A 20600-nucleotide genomic window follows, 5' to 3' on the forward strand; every position below is an offset into this window, starting at 1 on the left:
GTGTGTTCGATTGACCTAAACCCGCCAGCAGCTCTAAGTACAAGCAGCAGTGAGGCTGCAAACTGGAAAGGCCTTACCTGTGAACTGTTCTGGTATTTTTGGACTTGGCACTCAGTTGAACTGCCTTGGGGAAAGCTTGAGCAGGAGTGCAGAGAACTTTGGGCATTGTCTAGGGCCCTAGACTGAGCTGCTGAGCCGGACAGAGCTAATAATGTTCGGCTGTGGGCCCCAGGGAACCATTGTGAGAGAACTGCCCCGGCAAGCTCCATCCTCAGGATCACAGAGCAAGGAACGGGCGGTAGCTAGTAACCTAGAGACTGAGCAGCCTAAAGGCGAGGGCTGAGCTGCCTTACAGCCTTAACCCTCAGGGGCAGAGTGAGACCGGTTTTGGCATACTGGAGCTTCGGGCTGTTGCCTTGGGTCGAGTGCCATGGTGTCACAGCTCATAGCAACCTCAAACTCCTGCGCTTGGCGCCGCCTGGCCCTCCATAAGAGCTGCACGACCTGCGACCCGTGCCCACCAGGCCTCTGCATGCCCTGACCAGGAACTGCAGGAGCTGCGCAACCCTGCGTCCTCCCTCCTGTACCCTCCCTGCCTCCACACCAGCCTGCTTGTCTGGCCAGGGACTCTGGTAGCTGCGTGCCCACCATAGCCCTCCCTGCCTCTGCGCAGAGTCCTTCTCCTGGCCAGAAACTGCTGGAGCCTTGGGCTATCTGTGTCAAAGTCACTGAGTGCCAGGCACTCCCAGAACCGTGCGCACCACCTCCCGCCCTGTTGCTGGATCCGGGTGTGTCACACTCCAGAGCTGCTTCCACAACCAGAACTCCCTGGCTGGGGCAGCCCCAGAGGAACTACACAGGGTCACTGCCTACAAAGATCCAGCAACAATAGAGTGATCCAGCTGGTGTCTAATCTTGGAGAGCCACCTCCCCAACTCTGGGATGGCTAGAGGCAATGGTGAAAAACAATCATGAAGCTAAATCAACAGAAAAACTCTGGCAATATGAATAATCAGAGTAGATCAACTCCCCCAAGGATCAATGGGGCAGATCAGCACAAGATCCCATGCACAAACAAATAGCTGAGATATCAGAAATCGAATTCAGAATCTGGATAGCAAATAAGATCAAATTAGAATTCCAAACAGTAGCCCAAAAGATATCTCAAGAATTCAACGAATTCAAAGACCAAATGACCAAAGATTTTGACACATTGAGACAAAAAGTTGCAGCCCTCAAAGATCTGAGAAACACAGTAGAATCCCTCAGTAACAGAATGGAGCAAGCGGAAGAAAGGATTTCTGACATTGAAGACAAACATTTTGAACGCTCCCAAACTCTCAAAGAGGAAGAGAAATGGAGGGCAAAAACAGATCACTGTCTCAGAGAACTCTGGGATAATTTGAAGAAAACTAATATTCATCTTATAGGGATCCCCAAAAGTGATGAAGTGGCTTTACAAGGCACAGAGTCTCTTCTCCATGAGATTAGGAAGGAGAACTTTCCAGACATGCCAAGACATTCTGAAATTCAGATAGCAGACAGTTTCAGAACTCTAGCATGACTCAACCCAAATAAGACATCCCCCAAACACATCATAATCAATTTCACTGAAGTTAACATGAAGGAGAAAATTCTGAAAGCAGCCAGATGAAAGAAAACCATCACATACAAGGGCAAGAATATTAGAATAACTGCAGATCTCTCTGCTGAAACCTTTCAAACTAGAAGAGGATGGTCATTGACTTTTAATCTCCTGAAACAAAATAACTTTCAACCCAGGATCCTGTACCCAGCTAAACTGAGTTTCATTTATGATGGAGAAATTAAATACTTCAATGACATTCACATGTTGAAGAAATGTGCCATAACTAAACCATCTCTCCTAATATATTCTCAGACCTATCCTCCATAAAGACCAGCATAATCCTCCACCACAAAAAGCCACCCAGAAAATTTTGATCAAATTCTAAGTTCCACAGTCGCAAAAAGATTAAAAATGTTCACCAGACTCTCAAAAGGCTTATCAATATTCTCAATTAATGTGAATGGTTTAAATTGTCCTCTAAAGAGGCACAGGTTGGCTGACTGGATACAAAAACTCAAGCCAGATACCTGCTGCATACAAGAATCGCATCTTACATTAAAAGAAAAATATAGACTCAAGGTGAAGGGATGGTCATCTATACTCCAGGCAAATGGAAAGCAGAAACAAGCAGGCGTTGCAATCCTATTCACAGACCAATAGGCCTTAAACCAACCGAAATAAGGAAGGATAAGGATGGACACTTCATATTTGTTAAAGATAATACTCAATATGATGAGATTTCAATTATTAATATTTATGCACCCAACCAGACCGCACCTCAATTTATAAGAGAAACTCTAACAGACATGAGCAACTTGATTTCCTGCAGTTCTGTAGTAGTTGGAGATTTTGACACCCCATTAGCAGTGCTGGATAGATCCTCCAAAAAGAAGCTAAGCAAAGAAATTTTAGATTTAAACTTAACCATTCAACATCTGGACTTAACAGACATCTATAGAACGTTTCATCCCAACAAAACTGAATACACATTCTTCTCATCAGCCCACAGAATATACTAAAAAATTGACCACATCCTAGGCCACAAATCTAACCTCAGCAAATTTTAAAAAATATAAATTATTCCTTGCATCTTCTCAGACCATCATGGAATAAAAGTTGAACTCAATAACAACAGGAACCTGCGTACCCATACAAAAACATGGAAGCTAAACAACCTTATGCTGAAGGATAGATGGGTTATGGACAAGATTAAGAAGGAAATCACCAAATTTTTCGAACAAAACAACAATTAAGACACGAATTACCAGAACCTCTGGGATACTGCAAAGGCAGTCCTAAGAGGGAAATTTATAGCACTGCAAGCCTTCCTCAAGAAAACGGAAAGAGAGGAAGTTAATAACTTAATGGGACATCTCAAGCAAATGGAGAAGGAAGAACACTCCAACCCCAAACCCAGCAGAAGAAAAGAAATAATCAAAATCAGAGTAGAATTAAATGAAATTGAAAACAAAAAAATTATACAACAGATAAATAAATCCAAAAGTTGGTTTTTTGAAAAGACCAATAAAATAGTTAAACCTTTGGCCAACCTAACCAGGAAAAAAAGAGTAAAATCTCTAATTTCATCAATCAGAAACGGTAACAATGAAATAACAACAGACCCCTCAGAAATTCAAAAAAATCCTTAACAAATACTACAAGAAACTCTACTCTCAGAAATATGAAAATCTGGGGGCGGCGCCTGTGGCTCAGTCCGTAGGGCGCCGGCCCCATATACCGAGGGTGGCGGGTTCAAACCTGGCCCCGGCTGAACTGCAACCAAAAAAAAAAAACAGCTGGGCGTTGTGGCGGGCGCCTGTAGTCCCAGCTACTCGGGAGGCTGAGGCAAGAGAATTGCTTAAGCCCAGGAGTTGGAGGTTGCTGTGAGCTGTGTGATGCTATGGCACTCTAAGGAGGGCGATAAAGTGAGACTCTGTCTCTACAAAAAAAAAAATAAATAAAAAATAAAAGAAATATGAAAATCTGAAAGAAATTGACGAATACCTGGAAGTACGCCACCTACCAAAACTTAGCCAGAATGAAGTGGAAATGTTGAACAGGCCTATATTAAGTTCTGAAATAGCATCAACTATACAAAATCTCCCTAAAAAGAAAAGCCCAGGACCAGATGGCTTTATGTCAGAATTCTACCAAATCTTTAAAGAAGAACTAGTACCGGGCGGCGCCTGTGGCTCAGTCGGTAGGGCGCCGGCCCCATATACCGAGGGTGGCGGGTTCAAACCCAGCCCCGGCCAAACTGCAACCAAAAAATAGCCGGGCGTTGTGGCGGGCGCCTGTAGTCCCAGCTACTCGGGAGGCTGAGGCAAGAGAATCGCTTAAGCCCAGGAGTTGGAGGTTGCTGTGAGCTGCGTGAGGCCACGGCACTCTACGAGGGCCACAAAGTAAGACTCTGTCTCTACAAAAAAAAAAAAAAAGAACTAGTACCTATATTACTAAACCTCTTCCAAAATATAGAAAAAGAAGGAATATTACCCAGCACATTCTACGAAGCAAACATCACCTTGATCCCCAAACCAGGGAAAGACCCAACAAGAAAAGAAAATTATAGACCAATATTACTAATGAATATTGATGCTAAAATACTCAATAAGATCCTAACAAACAGAATCCAACAACACATCAAAAAGATTATACACCACGACCAAGTGGGATTTATCCCAGGGTCTCAAGGCTGGTTCAATATACATAAATCCATAAATGTAATTCAGCACATAAACAAACTAAAAAATAAGGACCATATGATTCTTTCAATTGATGCAGAAAAAGCTTTTGATAATATCCAGCATCCCTTCATGATCAGAACACTTAAGAAAATTGATATAGAAGGGGCATTTCTTAAACTAATAGAGGCCATCTACAGCAAACCCACAGCCAATATCGTATTGAATGGAGTTAAATTGAAATCATTTCCACTTAGATCAGGAACCAGGCAAGGTTGCCCACTGTCTCCATTGCTCTTTAACATTGTAATGAAAGTTTTAGCCATTGAAATTAGGGAAGAAAAGGCGATCAAGGGTATCCACGGAGGGTCAGAAGAGATCAAACTTTCACTCTTCGCAGATGATATGATCGTATATCTGGAAAACACTAGGGACTCTACTACAAAACTTTTAGAAGTGATCAAGTAATACAGCAATGTCTCAGGCTACAAAATCAACACCCATAAATCTGTAGCCTTTATATATACCAACAATAACCAGGTCGAAAAAATAGTCAAGGACTCTATTCCTTTCACAGTAGTGCCAAAGAAGATGAAATATTTAGGAGTATACCTAACAAAGGATGTGAAAGATCTCTACAAAGAGAACTATGAAACTTTAAGAAAAGAAATAGCTGAAGATGTTAACAAATGGAAAAACATACCAGGCTCATGGATGGGAAGAATCAACATTGTTAAAATGTCTGTACTACCCAAAGCAATATATAATTTTAATGCAATTCCTATTAAAGCTCCATTGTCATATTTTAAAGATCTTGAAAAAATAATACTTTGTTTTATATGGAATCAGAAAAAACCTCAAATAGCCAAAACATTACTCAGCAATAAAAACAAAGCAGGAGGAATCACGCTACCAGACCCGAGACTGTATTATAAATCGACAGCGATCAAAACAGCATGGTATTGGCACAAAAACAGAGAAGTAGATGTCTGGAACAGAATAGAGAACCAAGAGATGAATCCAGCTACTTACCGTTATTTGATCTTTGACAAGCCAATTAAAAACATTCAGTGGGGAAAAGATTCCCTATTTAACAAATGGTGCTGGGTCAACTGGCTGGCAACCTGTAGAAGATTGAAACTGGACCCACACCTTTCACCATTAACTAAGATAGACTCTCACTGGATAAAAGATTTAAACTTAAGACATGAAACTATAAAAATACTTGAAGAAAGTGCAGGGAAAACTCTTGAAGGAATTGGCCTGGGTGAATATTTTAGGCAATTGAAGCAGTATCAAAAATACACTACAGGGACCTGATCAAACTAAAAAGCTTCTGCACAGCCAAGAACATAGTAAGTAAAGCAAGCAGACAGCCCTCAGAATGGGAGAAAATGTTTGCAGGTTATACCTCCGATAAAGGTCTAATAACCAGAATCCACAGAGAACTCAAACGTATTAGCAAGAAAAGAACATGTGATCCCATCTCAGGGTGGGCAAGGGACTTGAAGAGAAACTTCTCTAAAGAAGGCAGATGCACAATCTGCAAACACATGAAAAAAAGCTCATCATCCTTAATCATCAGAGAAATGCAAATCAAAACTACTTTGAGATAGGGCGGCGCCTGTGGCTCAGCGGGTAGGGCGCCGGCCCCATATGCCGAGGGTGGCGGGTTCAAACCCAGCCCCGGCCAAACTGCAACAAAAAAATAGCCAGGCATTGTGGCGGGCGCCTGTAGTCCCAGCTACTTGGGAGGCTGAATCAAGAGAATCGCCTAAGCCCAAGGATTTGGAGGTTGCTGTGAGCTGTGTGACGCCACGGCACTCTACCAAGGGCGATAAGGTGAGACTGTCTCTACAAAAAAAAAAAAAAAAACTACTTTGAGATATCACCTAACCCCAGTAAGAGTAGCCCACATAACAAAATCCCCAAACCTGAGATGTTGGCGTGGATGTGGAGAAAAGGGCGCACTGCTACACTGCCGGTGGCAACGCACACTAATACGTTCCTTCTGGAAGGATGTTTGGAGAATACTGAGAGATCTAAAAATAGACCTGCCATTCGATCCTATAATTCCTTTACTAGGTTTATACTCAGAAGACCAAAAATCACAATATAACAAAGACATCTGTACCAGAATGTTTATTGCAGCCCAATTCATAATTGCTAAGTCATGAAAGAAGCCCAAGTGCCCATCGACCCACGAATGGACTAGCAAACTGTGGTACATGTATACCATGGAATACTATGCAGCTTTACAGAAAGATGGAGACTTTACCTCTTTCATGTTTACATGGATGGAGCTGGAACATATTCTTCTTAGCAAAGTATCTCAGGAATGGAAGAAAAAGTATCCAATGTACTCAGCCCTACTATGAAGCTAAATTATAGCTTTCACATGAAGGCTATAACCCAACTATAGCAGAAGACTATGAGGAAAGGGCCAAGGAAGGGAAAGGGAGGGGGGAGGTTAGGGTGGAGGGAGGGTAGGGCCACACCTAGGGTACATCTTAGAATGGGTACAGGCGAAACTTACTAAAGGCAGAATACAAATGTCTACATACAGTAACTAAGAAAATGCCATGAAGGCTATGTTGAACAGTTTGATGAGACTATTTCAGATTGTATATGAAACCAGCACATTGTACCCCTTGACTGCACGAATGTACACTATGATTTAACAATAAAAAAAATTAAAAAAAAATACTGGGAAATTTTGAAACAAAAAATATTAAAGGTAATGCCTAGCAAAAATAAAATAAGATAAAATAAAATAAATGAGATGCATGTCCCTCTCTGTCCCAGCCTGCCCTACTATCCCTCCATTGTGGCCTCAGCCCCTGGAGACATCACACCTTTCCTTCCCCATTAGGCTAAGCCTTGCCCTTTCTGAGTGATCAGTGTGCTGCTGGAGGGTCCCACTGAGGAGTGCCTCAACACTGGCTGGCCACAGGCACCTTTGTCGCTTCTCCACCCTTTCCAATCTCTAACCCTCTTCACTCTAGGGAGGTGATCTAATGTTACAATTAGCAGTGAAAAGGGAAGCTGCTTGGGTCCTTTCTTGGGTCCAAGCCCCCATCCTTTTTGGTCCAGGTGGACATCCTGGAATCTGCTTCCTCCTTTCCTCAACCTGCCACCAAATCCTATCAGTCTGTGTTACTGACATCACTGGGGTCCATCCACCTTTTTTGTTCACAGCTGCTAACCTGTCAAGTCCTACACTATCTTCACCCACCTGGGCAACTAACTGCAGCCACTACCCCCACCTACACTTTTGACTTCTTCAAATCCATTCTCAACAGCAGCAGCCAAACTGAGTGTTTAAAAATGCAAACTTGACCACGCTGGTAGCCACGACCTTGGTCATTACCAAAATAGCTGTGTCAATTCCAAACTCACCCCTTTTAAGGCACTAATATAGTTTGGATATCTGTTCCCTCCAAATCTCACCCCTGTTGAAGTTTGATCCCCAATGTTGGAAGCAGGGCTTGGTGGGAAGGGTCTGGGTCCTGGAGATAGATCTCTCACAATGGCTTGGTGTCCCTGGAGAACTTCTTGGTGAAAAGAGGGACAAGGAGCTCCTCCTCCAGCCCCTCCCCCTTACCTTGTGTCATCCCTTTGCCTTCAACTATGAGTAGAAGCTTCCTGAAGACCTCACCAGAAGCAGAGCTTCCACCACGCTTCTTATACAGCCTGCAGAACCATGAATCTCTTTCTTTATAAATTACTCAGCCTCAAGCAATCTTTTACAGCAACACAGAAACAGATTAAAGACAGAGTCTAACTCTAAAGTTTTAATCCTAGCAGGAGTCACAACCCACTGATCTCACCACCTGTTTGCTGTCTGCACCGCCCACTCCCATGTCCTTATCATTCCCCCAGCTCACATTCCCTAGTCCTAATTTCTCCCTTTCAAACACCTTCAGGGCCCCCCACTCCCTCTCCTGTTCTTGCCTCTCTAGGCAAACCACAAGCCCGGTTACTCAAGCCCACTGCTCTGCTTGCTCTTGCACCACCTGGAGAGCCAGGCATCACAGGTTTTGCACCAGCACGTGGAACAGTGTTATTTCAAGTTCATGATTTCAGCATCATGGTTCCCTGATGCTGCTCAGGAATCTGACTATATTTCTCTAGTCCATTGCTGATTGTTTATTGTCTGTCTGCCTTCACCAGTCATGACCTTCAGGCCTAGCTCTGTTACCAGCCTCATGTAAACTACTGTCCCTTTCTGGGCCCGTTCCTAATGGAAGTGGGGTGAGGGAGACCAGTACTTCTCAATTGGGATGTCCTTCAGATTCACCTGGACATTCGTTGAAAATGCAGTTCCCAGGTCCCATCCCCTAGAGAGTCACGTTCAGCAGGTGTGGTGCTGGGAATTTGCATTTTAGTGGTTTAGGACATTTGAGTATTCATTTATGCCTTCTTACCAACCACAGTTTCATAAACACACACATCTCAATAATGTAATAACTGCACAAAATCATATGCCCAGACACAAATGCACAGAAATGCCATCTAGTTATACAGATTCAGGCTCAGTTCTAGGTACACTACCGCCACCCTGAGAGACCCCTGGAAGACTGTGCTGTGACTCAGTCCCTCTGCCTGTGCAATCAGGTATCTGGCCTTGATGACATGTATGTTTACAGACGTCAGTAATACAGAAATACACAGTAATGCAGAAATAACACAGTTCATACATATAAACACGGATGCAAAGTCACATAGGCAGATACAAGACACACATGTACTCAGAGATGGACCCATGTATGCAAGCACCTACAGGGATGCCCAGAGACACCTAGGACAGGGACACACCTGAAGACGTAACACGCGCTGGAACGCTGACAAAAAGACACAAAGGTACATACTCATCCCTAAGAGAAGCTCACACACACAGACAAACACACACACTCACTCATTTTCCTGGCTCAGCTCCACATGGAGAAGCTCTTGGAAAAGAAAAACAATATGAGAGCCTGTGGGGGTGGAGTGGGAGGCAGGAAATCCTAGAGCCAGACAGCAGCCCCAACTCTGGTGGGGAGGAGCGTGGCAGGGCAGGGAAGGGGCCACCACTACATCTTCTCTGCCTCTGGGAGCTGCCAAGGTCTGGCACAGGGCTTGGCTGGGAGGGGACCGCTGACTCCTTCCAGGAATCCCAAGCCTGTCACTTGCAGGGGCAGGGCAGGCGCCACCCAGGCCCCTAATAGCTTCCAGGCACCCATGCTAAAGGTAGGGGTGAGGGCTCCAGACTCAGTTCCTGTTCTCCCTCCCAGTCACCTTGGCTGGACCCTTCCTGGGGGCTGGGAGAGGAGGAAGGGGAGCAATGGGAGAAGGGAGGCTCTGAAACAATCTTCCAGCAGGTCCAGGGTCCCTGGGTGTGTGTGTGTGTACGCCTGTGAGAAGGGGTGAGGGTGGAGATTCTCAGGCTGGTGCTCTGCAGAAGCCCCTCAGCCCACCAGAAATTTTGCCACCCACACAGACGCAAGGGCAGCCAGACCCTGCCTAGCAACGCCTTTCCCCACCCTCACTCTACCAACATAACACAGCCTTGGGGACAGACATTCACACATGGCCCTGGTAACGGACACATTCACCAAGAGACAGACACAACACAGAGACATGGCTCACAGCTGTGGAGATGGGCTCCAGCTGCCCCCTGCCTGCCACTTCCCCACAAGGCTCAGTGCCTACTTCCCACGGGCATATGTACACATATATGGCAGCTGGCCACGTGACCTCCCAGGGTATCACCCCTGGCCCCAAGGAGCAGCTCAGGGTAGGACTAGCCCCACCATGAGTCTCATGGAGGCTTATGCACCCCACCAGCCAGATGGATCAACTCTTGCTTTAAGCCTTTGGGTTTCTGTTCAGGCCATTCCCCTAATTCCAAATGCTACCCTTCCAGCCTCCAAAATCCCACCCCATCTTCAAGCTCAGATGCCACCACCTTCAGGAAACGCTTTGATCTCCCCAGCCTGACCCCCTAGCTGGGGAGCACAGCCCTACAACCTCACCAGAGCCAGATCTGGCCAGCTCCCCTTTCTCTTGTAGCACGGGTTCTCTCTCACCCAGATGGGACTGCCACTCAGAGCTCCTAGGACAAACTCAGCATATATTGGTTGCTTTAAGCTGGCTGGTGGGGTGGAGAGAAGGCTGAACTGTGACCCCACATTCCTTTAGCTGGGGATCAGAGTTGACTGGAACCCAAAGCTCCCAAACCCCAGTCCCACAGCTGTGCTCACTCCAGAACAGAAACAAGAATGTTTTGATCTGTTACTTACTGTAGGCTAGGCCCTCACCAGTCCTGCCCAGAGAAAGTGACCAGTGGTTCCTGCTACTTGTGGACTTATCTTTCCCTCATTCGTCAACAAACTCCTATACATCCTTCAAGACCCACCTCCAGTGTTCCCTCCCATGGGAAGCTCTCCCCAACCTCTGTTCAGAGTATGTTCTCCTAAAGGACTAGGCACCTCCTTGTTCTACAGCAATGGTCACACTGTGAAGTCCACAAGGGCATCTTGGTCTCAGTTGCTATCAGCGAAGGGCCCAGCAGATACATCATGGATAGCAGATGGGACAGATGCTACTGTTATGGATGCTCTGATGACCAGGGAGAGTTTGGGAAGGTTGAGCCATGATAAGGATCAGGAGTCAGTCTGTGGCCAGGCTCTGAGACGGATAGGTATGAGAGCCTGTCTGTGGACAGGGTCAGTCAGAGGTCATCTTGTGGTCAGGTCATGGGTACTGCTTCTTGCCTGAGGAAGCTTAAAATAGGGGTACAACCGTGCATTTTATCTTTAGCATGACTAGATGGGTCTGTCCATATCCAGCAAGAGTAATGAGCAATGTTGAGGCCTGGATGGGGGCCAGCTGAAGGATGAGGGGCCCAGTAGTAGCTCAACTCCACCCCCAGCTCAGAAACTTGTATGTCCTTCTAGAATCTTTCAGGTGGGGATCTGGGTCAGCCCATGGCCACAGGCCTGGCTGTGGGCAGGGAGCAGAGCCCAGTGGGAAACCACAGAGGACAGCCTGATTGGATAAATGCAGGGCCCAAGGCTGGTCAGCCCACAGACTGTGGGCACCTGTCCCACTGACCTGCTGCCCAGGCTCCAGCCCCTGGATCTCCAGGAGAGCGGTGTAGGAAAGGGGAGACCAAGGGTTGGCCTCTAAGGCTGGGCCTGAACCCAGGGGAAGACACCCCTGACCTATTCTCAGGAACCGTCCTCTCAGATTGAGGAGCCACAAAGATATTCTGGATCACTGTTTTGAACTCCTTTCTTTACAGATGAGCCAACTGAAGCTCAGAGGCAGCTACTTGTCCACACAGCTCACCAGCACCAAAGCCAGGTGTGGAGCTGGAAGTGCTGGGATTGGATGCAGCAAGTCCTGAATCTTGACTATCTTAAGGGCACCTACAAGATGGGGTCTTCCGGCACCAGGCCAAGTAGACAAGCACAGCTGGGATGGGAGACTTTTGGGGTCTTACTCCAGCTCCAGACCTCTCAGCAACTCCTTGAACGTTCACTCAGGTATAGCAGACTTCTCACCAGTCTCAACTCTGCCACTGCCCTGCTGTGTGATATCTCCAAGTCCTTGCCCTCTCCGGGCCTCAGTTTCCCTACCTATAGAATGGGGACAGGCACCAAAAAGATTCCTGAAAGCTCTGTCCGATAGGTGGGCAGACCCTATGCCAACTTAAACCAACCCAACCCCCACAACAGCCCTGTAAGAGCTGGGGTGGGATGGTGGATGATACTTAAAGTAGAAAAACTAAAGTCCGAGACCAAAGTCACCTCAGTCCTCACTTACTCGTTTCCTCCCAGGCTATCCCGCACTGCCCTCCGCCCAGCTCCGCTCTAGCCGCAAGCGGAGCCACCCACCCACCCAACACAAACTGGCCCGCACCGGGCGGCCCCATTGGCAGGCGTCGCGGGTCCGGCGGTGGCACTGAGCTCTGATTGGCCAGCGCCACCGTCCATCACGCACTCGCCATGGTGACCACGTTGGGTCCCCCGGGAGAGTTCCAAATTCCGCCCCCACCCGCCGCCCCCCTCCTGTGCGGCCCGGGCCCGCATTCCGAAGGCGTCTCCCCCCGCCCGCCAACTCTTCGCGGCCCCTCCTCACCCAAGGCCTGGGGCCCCAGGAGGTGGGGGAGCCCAGGGAGGGGGCCGCAAAGTTCTGCTCTGAGTTTGGGGGTTGCTGCGGGCGCCCCTACTGCTCCTTGCTCCTCCAGCACGCCCCCAACTTAACCCCTTTCTTCCCGGGGCAGGTTCTCGGCCCGCAGCAGAGTGCCTTGGCTGTGGTAGCTTTCTGCCCCCCTCACTACCACCCCTGCTCACCTCGGGCCGGGACCCGCGGGCTCCGGACGTCAGACCCTCCGCTGCAGGGTGGAGCGGGCAACGCGCTGGCTGCGGCCGCCGCCGGAGGGCCGCGGAGTCTCCTCCTCCCTCCGGGTGGGAGGGAAAGGAGGGGGGACGGCGGGGCCCCCTGGGCGAGCGCAGGCTGCGGCCCCGCGGTGATCCCGGCAGGCCGAGTTGCTGGGGTCGGGGGCACCAGCTTAACCCGGGCGCAGGCCAGACCGGTGGGCTCTCCTGGAGAGCGGGCCGTACCCAGACGGAGGCCCCACCTCCATGGGGGGAGGAAGGCAGGGTCCAGGGCCCCGTAGGGGCTCGGCTTTCCCGCCTCAGGTTTCCTGAGCGCCAACGACGCATTAGGCGCCGCGGCAGAAGTGGGCCCCGCGGGCCCAGGCTCAGCACGTGGAGCGTGCTTACCAAGTCTTCACTTTTGTTACCTGCACCCTTCCTGGTGCTAGCTCTGCCACCGATGAAACCGGCAAGTCTGTGTGTGCGTCGGCCTCAGTTTCACCTTTTGTATAACAGAAGGGCTCGCAAAGCGATTTCACGGTGAGAGGTTGGGGGACCTAGCCCTGGCAGCGGAGACACTTTTTCTGCCCTCCCTCCCCCCAAGGGATGGTCATTACGGTAACATGCCTTGTGCTTAGGCTTCCTCTTTCCTGGGAGTAGGGTGTCTGAGGTCTCTGCGGGGAAGGGGGGCCTCTGTGTCACCACATCCTGTACCTGGGAAAGACGTCTAAGGTCAATCTACTTTAAAAGAGGACCAAAAATAAGCAAAACTGGAGGAAACCCTGTTGGATTCGATTTTACATAGAAAAAGAAACTAAAAGTGATAAAGATAATTTAGTTTTACCCCATGATTAGTCATGTTTAGATTGTGATGGAAACCATGCCTTAGTGTGAAGGAAGAATGAATCAAATGTACTTGAAGATTTTTTTTTTCTCCTGATAAAGTTGAGTAGTAGCATCCTTTCCTCCTGAATCATCTTTTTTTGCAAATATTTTGCAAACCTGAGGGTCATTTGTCCTTGCAGATATTTCCTAGCTCCGTGGTTAGCTGCGGCTCCATTCCCCCTTCCCCCATTGCTTCCAGCAACTTCATGAAATCCCACACTTTTTGCAAGATTTACAGTTTTGCTTGTGGATTGATTTGACAGCGTCTGATAAGCAGCTAGAGACAGATTTTGGTGGGGATGTGTGGGGGTTTGAGTACTTAGGACAAGGACAGCCCCATTTTAAAGCTGGGAAAGTGAAGGCTGAAAGGGGCTCTTAATTCAGTCTTAAGTAAGGCCCACAGCTAGTAAGTGACAACTTTGGGAGGCCAGAGCTCTTGGCCAGAGTTTCGGGAGGTGGGGATAGGGCTGGAGAATGTCATGGAGACTGAGTTGATAGTCTGCTTACACTGCAACTGTGACCTCATCCCAAATGGGCCCTTTATCCTAAAGGAGGAAGGGATAAATACTTTGGCTGGGGGGGTGTTTCTTGCAGAGGAGGGAGCCACCTGCTCATTGAACCAAGATGGTTGCTGGCCATGGGCTAGGTATTTTGTTTACAGCCTCCCATGGGCTAGGTATTTTGTTTTCAGAGGCGGGTTCTCACTCTGTCACTCAGGCTGGAGTGCAGTGGTCAGATCACAACTCCCTGTAACTCTGGGCTCATGTGATCCTTTCTGCCTTCCCAAGTGCTGGGATTATAGGTATGAGCCGCTGTGCCCAGCCTGGACTGGATGTTATTACCACCATTCATAGTGAGGAAAACGAAGATCAAAAGTCAGGTGACTGGCCTAGGGTCACACTGGGAGGTCTCAGACCCCAGATCTGCCACTCAATTTTACCACTCTCACCTCTGTTCCTGAAAGGATGACTTCCAGGAACCTCTCTGAATACCGTGCGCTTCTGGTGTTAGCCTCTCCGGTGGCTGCCACCGAGTTTTTCTCTGACTCAGGACATGGAGTTTACGACTGAGGTTTGTGTCAGTATTTCCCACACATTAGCAGTTCCCTCTCCTGTACCACTGCTGCCACTGTTTGCCACTAACTTGCAGCCCTTGTACCCTTATTGACTTAGCATTTTTCTTAAAACCATTTCACTTCTTAGGACATAAGCGTATTTTCAGGGACTATTTCATGTTACTAAGATAAACAGAAAAATCTATCACTTGCCACAGACAGAAGAAAATAAAAAATAGTATACAAACAAAAAGTGTTTTTAAAATCTACCTGGAAAAGAGGGGCATATTTTGTATACCCCGGTTCATGGTAGCATTATTCACAATAGCCAAAAGGTGGAAACAGCCCAAGTCTCTTTATCACAGTGGTTCTCAACCTTCCTAATGCCGTGACCCTTTAATACAGTTCCTCATGTTGTGGTGACCCCCCAACCATAAAATTATTTTCATTGTTACTTCATAACTAATTTTGCTACTGTTATGAATTGTAATGTAAATATCTGATACAGCAGGAGATCCCCAAAGGGGTTGCGACCCATAGGTTGAGAACCAATGCACTGGTGAGCAGATAACACAAAATATTGTATATACATGTAGTAGACTATTATTCAACCTTGAAGGAAATGCGGATACGTAGTACATCATGGATGAACCTTGAAGACATCAAGCTGAATGAAATAAGCAGTCACAAAAGGACAAATCCTACATATGATTTTACTTAGATGAGGCATCTGAAGTCATCAAATTCATAGAACCAGGCCGTGGTTGCCAGGGGCTACTGGGAGGAGAAGATGGGGAGTTTTGTTTAATGAGTATGGAGTTTCACTTTGAAAAGATGAAAAAGATTTTGGAGAGAGATGGTGGTGATATTTCACAATAATGTGAATGTGCTTAATTCTACTGAACTACATTTTAAAATGGTTAAAATGGTGAATTTATCATATATAGTTTACCATAAAGAAATTAAAAATCATTATCTTGTTTTTAATGTCTGATAAAAGATTGAAAATGGGAAAAAAGGGAGAGGGGACATAAGTCAGTGTTAGGGAGGGGTTGAAACAATTTAGACTTAAACTGAAGCTTCTGCTGGGCACAACCAAGGTTGAGAAAGACTTAGAAAGTGATATTTAGGCAGGGCACGGTGGCTTATGCCTATAATCCTAGCACTCTGGGAGGCTGAGGCAGGAGGATTTGAGCTCAGGAATTCAAGACCAGCCTGAGTAAGGGCAAGACCCTGTCTCTACTACAAATAGAAAAATTAGCCTGGTGCTGTGGTGGGCACCTCTAGTCCCAGCTACTTGAGAGACAGGCTGGAGAATCGCTTGGACCCAGGACCGTGAGGTTGCTGTGAGCTGTAACACCACAGCATTCTAGCCTGGGCAACAGAGTGAGACTGTCCAAAAAAGAAGGAAGGAAAGGAAAGAAATATTTTTTCATGATGTGACCCAGTTTATCTAAATTTGGGGTCCCATTTACCAGGGTGCCCCTACCTGGGAGACACTTCACTCTGCATGATGTATAGCCCTCCTCCCTGCCTGGGATCTGGGTTGCGTGGGGTTAGACTGTGAAGGCAATAGGAAGCCAGTGCTGGCATTTGAGCAGGAGAGTGTCTTGGCAGTGGTTCCAGGACCCAGAGTTCAGGGCTTGATAACTGGAACTCCCATCTGAGGTGGGGCTGCTACAGATTCGAGCTGAAAAACAGGACTGAAGGAAGTGCAGGGTCTCCTCCTGTGCCCACAGAGTAGCCTCTTGGGCTCCAATACAGTATGAGGAAAGAGGTAGCTAGCGTTGCAATCTTAGAGGTGGCTGGAATGCCTCAAAAAGGAAGTACCTGGAGGTTAAAGTCTGGGTTATGGCCAAAGAAATTGAAAGTGCAGAGAAGGACAAGTCACCCAGTGGGAGTATGGCCAAGGAGTCAAGACACAAGTTCACTGGTGTCCCTGCAAAGCCTGCTCACTGCAGTTGGGATGGAAGGCTGGCTGCCCTCCAAGGAACAATTTCCCTCCCTCTTCCCCCAGAGGCCACTCATGCTACCTGTGGGCTGTGCTTGAGCTGATCCTGGAAAGGCCCCAAGTAAGGACAGAGAGGAGGGAACGTGTCTGGTTCTCCCTTTTGTTGTATCTCCATCTTACCCTCAGTAGAAAAAAAGCGCATTCGTGAGTCACTATTTCCCCAGGGAATCTGGATGGAGTCCAGGCAAGAGAGGATGTCCCCTCTACTAACACACACACAAACACACATATACACAGTCACTATGAAGGTATGACAGGCTCATCCAAACCCCTGGCTCAAGGAGGAGCTGGCCAGCTTTCCAGCCCTACTGTTCTGGCCATGTTTTCTGAGCTCTGCTGCTCTGGTCCTCTCCAGACTTCAGGCTCTCCATCTGTGAAACGTGACAGCTTTATAGAGCACTTCCAGTGACTTTGTCAGCCTTTGGTAAGTACCCCACGAGGTGGTACTGTCATTATCTCCATTTCACAAAAGAGGAATAGGTTTAAGAGTTCCCCAGGTGACTTACTTGCCCCATGTCACCCAGCCAGTAAATGCTGGGCTTGGGTCTTGAACCCAGGCAGTCTGACCCAGCCCTTGCCTGAAGTCCTTGCCATCATCAAGCCCATTGATCATCAGGTGATGTGGGGATCATTCTCTGTTTTCTATGGCTGGGGAAACTAAAGCTCAGAGAGGCAACATATCTCACCCAAGGTGCAGAGTCAAAGTGGGTCTTGAACCATACGTGATGCCACATTGCCTGGTCCTCAAGCACGGCCATAGAAGTGTGGCTGTCCCAGGAAGTGCTGCAGGGCTTGGGGAGGTGAGATCAAGGGGTGACATAGACATGGCCATCAGCTCAGGAAGCAAAGAGGCTGATGGCAAAAGAAGAAGCGAAGTAAGGTCAGGCGCGGTGGCTCAGGCCTGTAATCCCAGCACTCTGGGAGGCCGAGCCTGGCGGATAACCTGAGCTCGAGTTTGACACCAGTCTGAGCTAGAGCGAGACCCATTTCTAAAAAATAGCCGGGGCTTTGTGGTGGGCACCTGTAGTCCCAGCTACTTGGGAGGCTGAGGCAAGAGGATTGCTTGAGCCCAAGAATTTGAGGTTGCTGTGAGCTGATGCCACAGCACTCTACCCAGGGCAACAAAGTGAGACTCTGTCTCAAAAAAAAAAAAAAAAAAAAAAGAAGTGAAGTGAAAGCACCGTGTGGGATTGGGGTAAAGGGAGCAGAGAGAAGTCAAGTGGCATGTGGGCGTGGGTTGAAGAGAGGGCTGCCTGCAGCTGCCCCACCTCACTTCTTCTTCCTGCAGAAGCAGCAGGACCTCAGCGGAGGCAAGAGCTGAGACTGCAGCGGCAGCTTCACAGGTCAGCCCCTCTGGGCCTCTCCTCCCTGTACCCCTGCCCCTCAGCTCTCTGTTCTTATCCCAGTGGTCACTGGGCATGTCCTGTCCAGATGGGCACAGACCTGGTGACATCCCAGGAGCAACAAGCTGGGGACCCTCATTCCCTTCTGGCTGGCCACTCTAAATCTGAGGAAATGTAGACAGCTATGTTTTTGGAGGAAGAGGCAATTTAAATTAAGGAGTGTTAGGCACTGGGTTCAAAAATTAGATCCCCTATGTGGCCTGGGGCAAGTTACTGAACCTTTCTTTTCAGGACCTTAGTTTTCTCATCTGTAGAATGGGCCTAGTTCAGTAACCTGCACCTTGGGTAACAGTCAGATACTTAATCCAGGGCCTGGCACAGAGTTTGTGCTTGGTAAACTTGAAGCAGGTGCATTTCCTTTCAGAGTAACTTGGAATGGAGCCTGGGGTCAGCATGTCTCAGGGAAATGGCCCTGGCTTTGGGTTGGTCACAGACTCCCCATTGGGCTTTGACATGGCCTCTTGTTCTTACCCTGTGAAAATGGGGCTAATAATAACATCTCTTAGGGTTTTTTATTTCCCCCTCAGAGATCAGAGATTCATTCCTTATCCAGGCTTCAGGGAAACCAGGGGTGGGGCTCCAGACTTTGGCTGGCAGAGGTGGCTGTGGCTGGCAGAGGTGGCTATCTGGTGGATATAGGTGGGGCCATGTGCAGAAGCAGGGCTGGCTCAGCAGGCCTGGTGCTGCTGGGGAAGAGGGATTTCAGGGGTACACGGTCAGCTCAAGGGAGGAGGGAAGGGGTTCTAAAGCCCCACTCAGATGTATTCCTGACTGAGGACTTTGGTCAGAGCCCTGGACCATGGTCAGGGCCTGGTTCCCAGGAGTGTGGTTCAGGGAAATATGTACTTGTCTGAGTCTCTTTCCCTTGGCCTCATTTTATAGATGAGAAAACCTGAGGCACACAGAGGTCAAGTTCCTTACCTAATTTCATACAGTCCAGGCACCAAATACCGGAGCTGGTTGTCAAATTCCCATCATCCAAAGGCTCTGTCCTGTGTTCTGCGTGTCTCTTCATCTCTCAATTAGTCTAAAGAAGACCTTACTTGTCCAAATAGCAGCTCAGCTACTCAACCATCTCTGCAAGGCTGCCTTGTGCAGGGGGTGGAGCCCTGGACTTGGAATCTGAGTTTGAGCCCCAGCTTGATCACTCGCCTGCGGTAGACCCCCAGGCAAATTTCTCTTCGTAGTATTCAGTTTCCCTGTGGTCAGTTGGAACTGTCTTGGTTGTGAAGTAAGGGATTTCTGTTACCCAGAGGGCCGCCATAACCAATTGCAGGGTAGGGAATGAAATTATTGAGGGTGTGCAGTGTTGGTGTGTGGTGACTTCGCTGAAGGGTGGGCAGGGGGATGCTGGAGGTTGCAAGCAGATGTAAAGATCATGATTGGCTCCTGGGAAAGGTGGTGGAAACCACAGCTTCTATCTGAGGTATTTGGGGGAGGTGTCACTTCTGCTTTGTTCTTGATTTCTCCAGTTGTGTGATGGGGTTAGGCTCTTCTTTGCTTGGTGTCTGCCAGCCAGCAGTGTGGCTAAGGGCCTGAGGACCTGGCCTTAGGGTCAGATACTGGAAGTCAAATCCATCTGTTTGTCTAGGCCTTAGTTTCCCTATTAGTACAGTGAAGGGCTGGACATACTGGCCTGAGGTCCTGTCTGCATTATCGGGTCCTCCACTTTGGGGCCCCAGTTTTCTCACCTAAAATATTTCAAATTATTTCATTCAGCCTCTTCCTTTGTCTGCTTAAACCATTTCCTTAGTTTCTTCTCTGAGGTTCTGACAAAGTAGGTGAATCACCCAAAGTAACTAAGTCAAACAACCACATAGCCAAATAAATAAGAATCCAGCACTCTGTGACTACAGAGTCTCTCTTTCGCTATTAAAATAAACATATATATTAGGAAATAGTGTTAAGAAAAATGAGTGACATCTGGGGAAAATCATGAAATTGGTTCTCTATATACTGTACTCCAGGACCAATGCTCACGGTCTGGAGATTCCAATGTGAAAAATGAAACCATAAAGAGTATTAGAACATTATATGTCATGAGTTGTAAATTTTAAAAAAGTATTAGAAGAAACATAGGAGAAGTCTTTCATAATATTGGAGTAAAGAAGGCTTTTCTATCAACAATGCAAAATCCAGAAGCCAAAAGTGATAAATTTTATTACATAAAATTGTTGAAAAAGCTAATTCTACATGGGCAATAAAAGGTCATATATAATTTGTAACTCATGTAATGGATAGAGCTGATTTTCCTATTAGATAAAGTTTCTGGAAATTGATAAGGAAAAGTCTAAGCCAATATAAAAGGGGGCAAGTGGTGATCTTTCTCATGTGGGAAATAGCACAAAACAGCTATATTGCGTGTAGCTATAGCTGTTTTTGTAAATGACTAGAGCCACACATGGCATTAACAGGGGACTGGTTAACCCCACAACAACAGAATGTGCAATTGAAAAAGTGGAAGCTTTCCAAGGTGTATTTTCAAGTGAAAAAGCAAAGCATAGAATGGTATATAGAATATGTTACTTTCTATATCAACTGAGAAAAATTTTTGTTTGCTTATGAAGAAAGTCCAGAAAATATACAACACACCAGTAATGTTGGTATCCTGG

The 20600-nt window shown here is 47.4% G+C and overlaps 3 protein-coding genes across 5 annotated transcripts in view; 2 read left to right on the forward strand and 1 right to left on the reverse strand.

Annotated features, from left to right (window-relative positions):
* CCDC102A (coiled-coil domain containing 102A) overlaps nt 1-12762 on the reverse strand; it is a 27628-nt gene extending 14866 nt beyond the window's left edge. The window contains exon 1 of one of the 3 annotated variants that reach the window (XM_053602487.1): nt 12612-12762. The gene's annotated coding sequence lies outside the window, so the exon portion shown is untranslated. Of the gene's footprint in view, nt 1-12081; nt 12101-12611 lie in introns of those variants that run through there. The other 2 variants (XM_053602469.1, XM_053602479.1) reach the window with 2 other exon arrangements.
* Nucleotides 1-20600, forward strand: part of ADGRG5 (adhesion G protein-coupled receptor G5) — a 266713-nt gene that overhangs the window by 226223 nt on the left and 19890 nt on the right. The window lies entirely within an intron of this gene.
* Nucleotides 12264-17009, forward strand: LOC128560692 (collagen alpha-1(II) chain-like). The gene is made up of 3 exons (XM_053554053.1): nt 12264-12354; nt 12542-13175; nt 16941-17009. Exons 1-3 carry the CDS (start codon nt 12264-12266, stop codon nt 16960-16962), a joined length of 747 nt encoding a protein of 248 aa, XP_053410028.1. The 3' UTR covers nt 16963-17009.

Source organism: Nycticebus coucang, chromosome 2, assembly GCF_027406575.1.
Source record: "Nycticebus coucang isolate mNycCou1 chromosome 2, mNycCou1.pri, whole genome shotgun sequence".
NCBI lineage: Eukaryota > Metazoa > Chordata > Mammalia > Primates > Lorisidae > Nycticebus > Nycticebus coucang.

What these genes read in the sequence shown, in the direction of transcription:
- LOC128560692 (XM_053554053.1), top strand. Translation starts at nt 12,264, where the DNA reads ATGGTGACCACGTTGGGTCCCCCGGGAGAGTTCCAAATTCCGCCCCCA. An exon ending in CCCGGGCCCGCATTCCGAAG is followed by an intron (nt 12,355 to 12,541) that starts GCGTCTCCCCCC and finishes TTCCCGGGGCAG; the next exon opens with GTTCTCGGCCCGCAGCAGAG. An exon ending in GCTCGCAAAGCGATTTCACG is followed by an intron (nt 13,176 to 16,940) that starts GTGAGAGGTTGG and finishes GGTCCTCTCCAG; the next exon opens with ACTTCAGGCTCTCCATCTGT.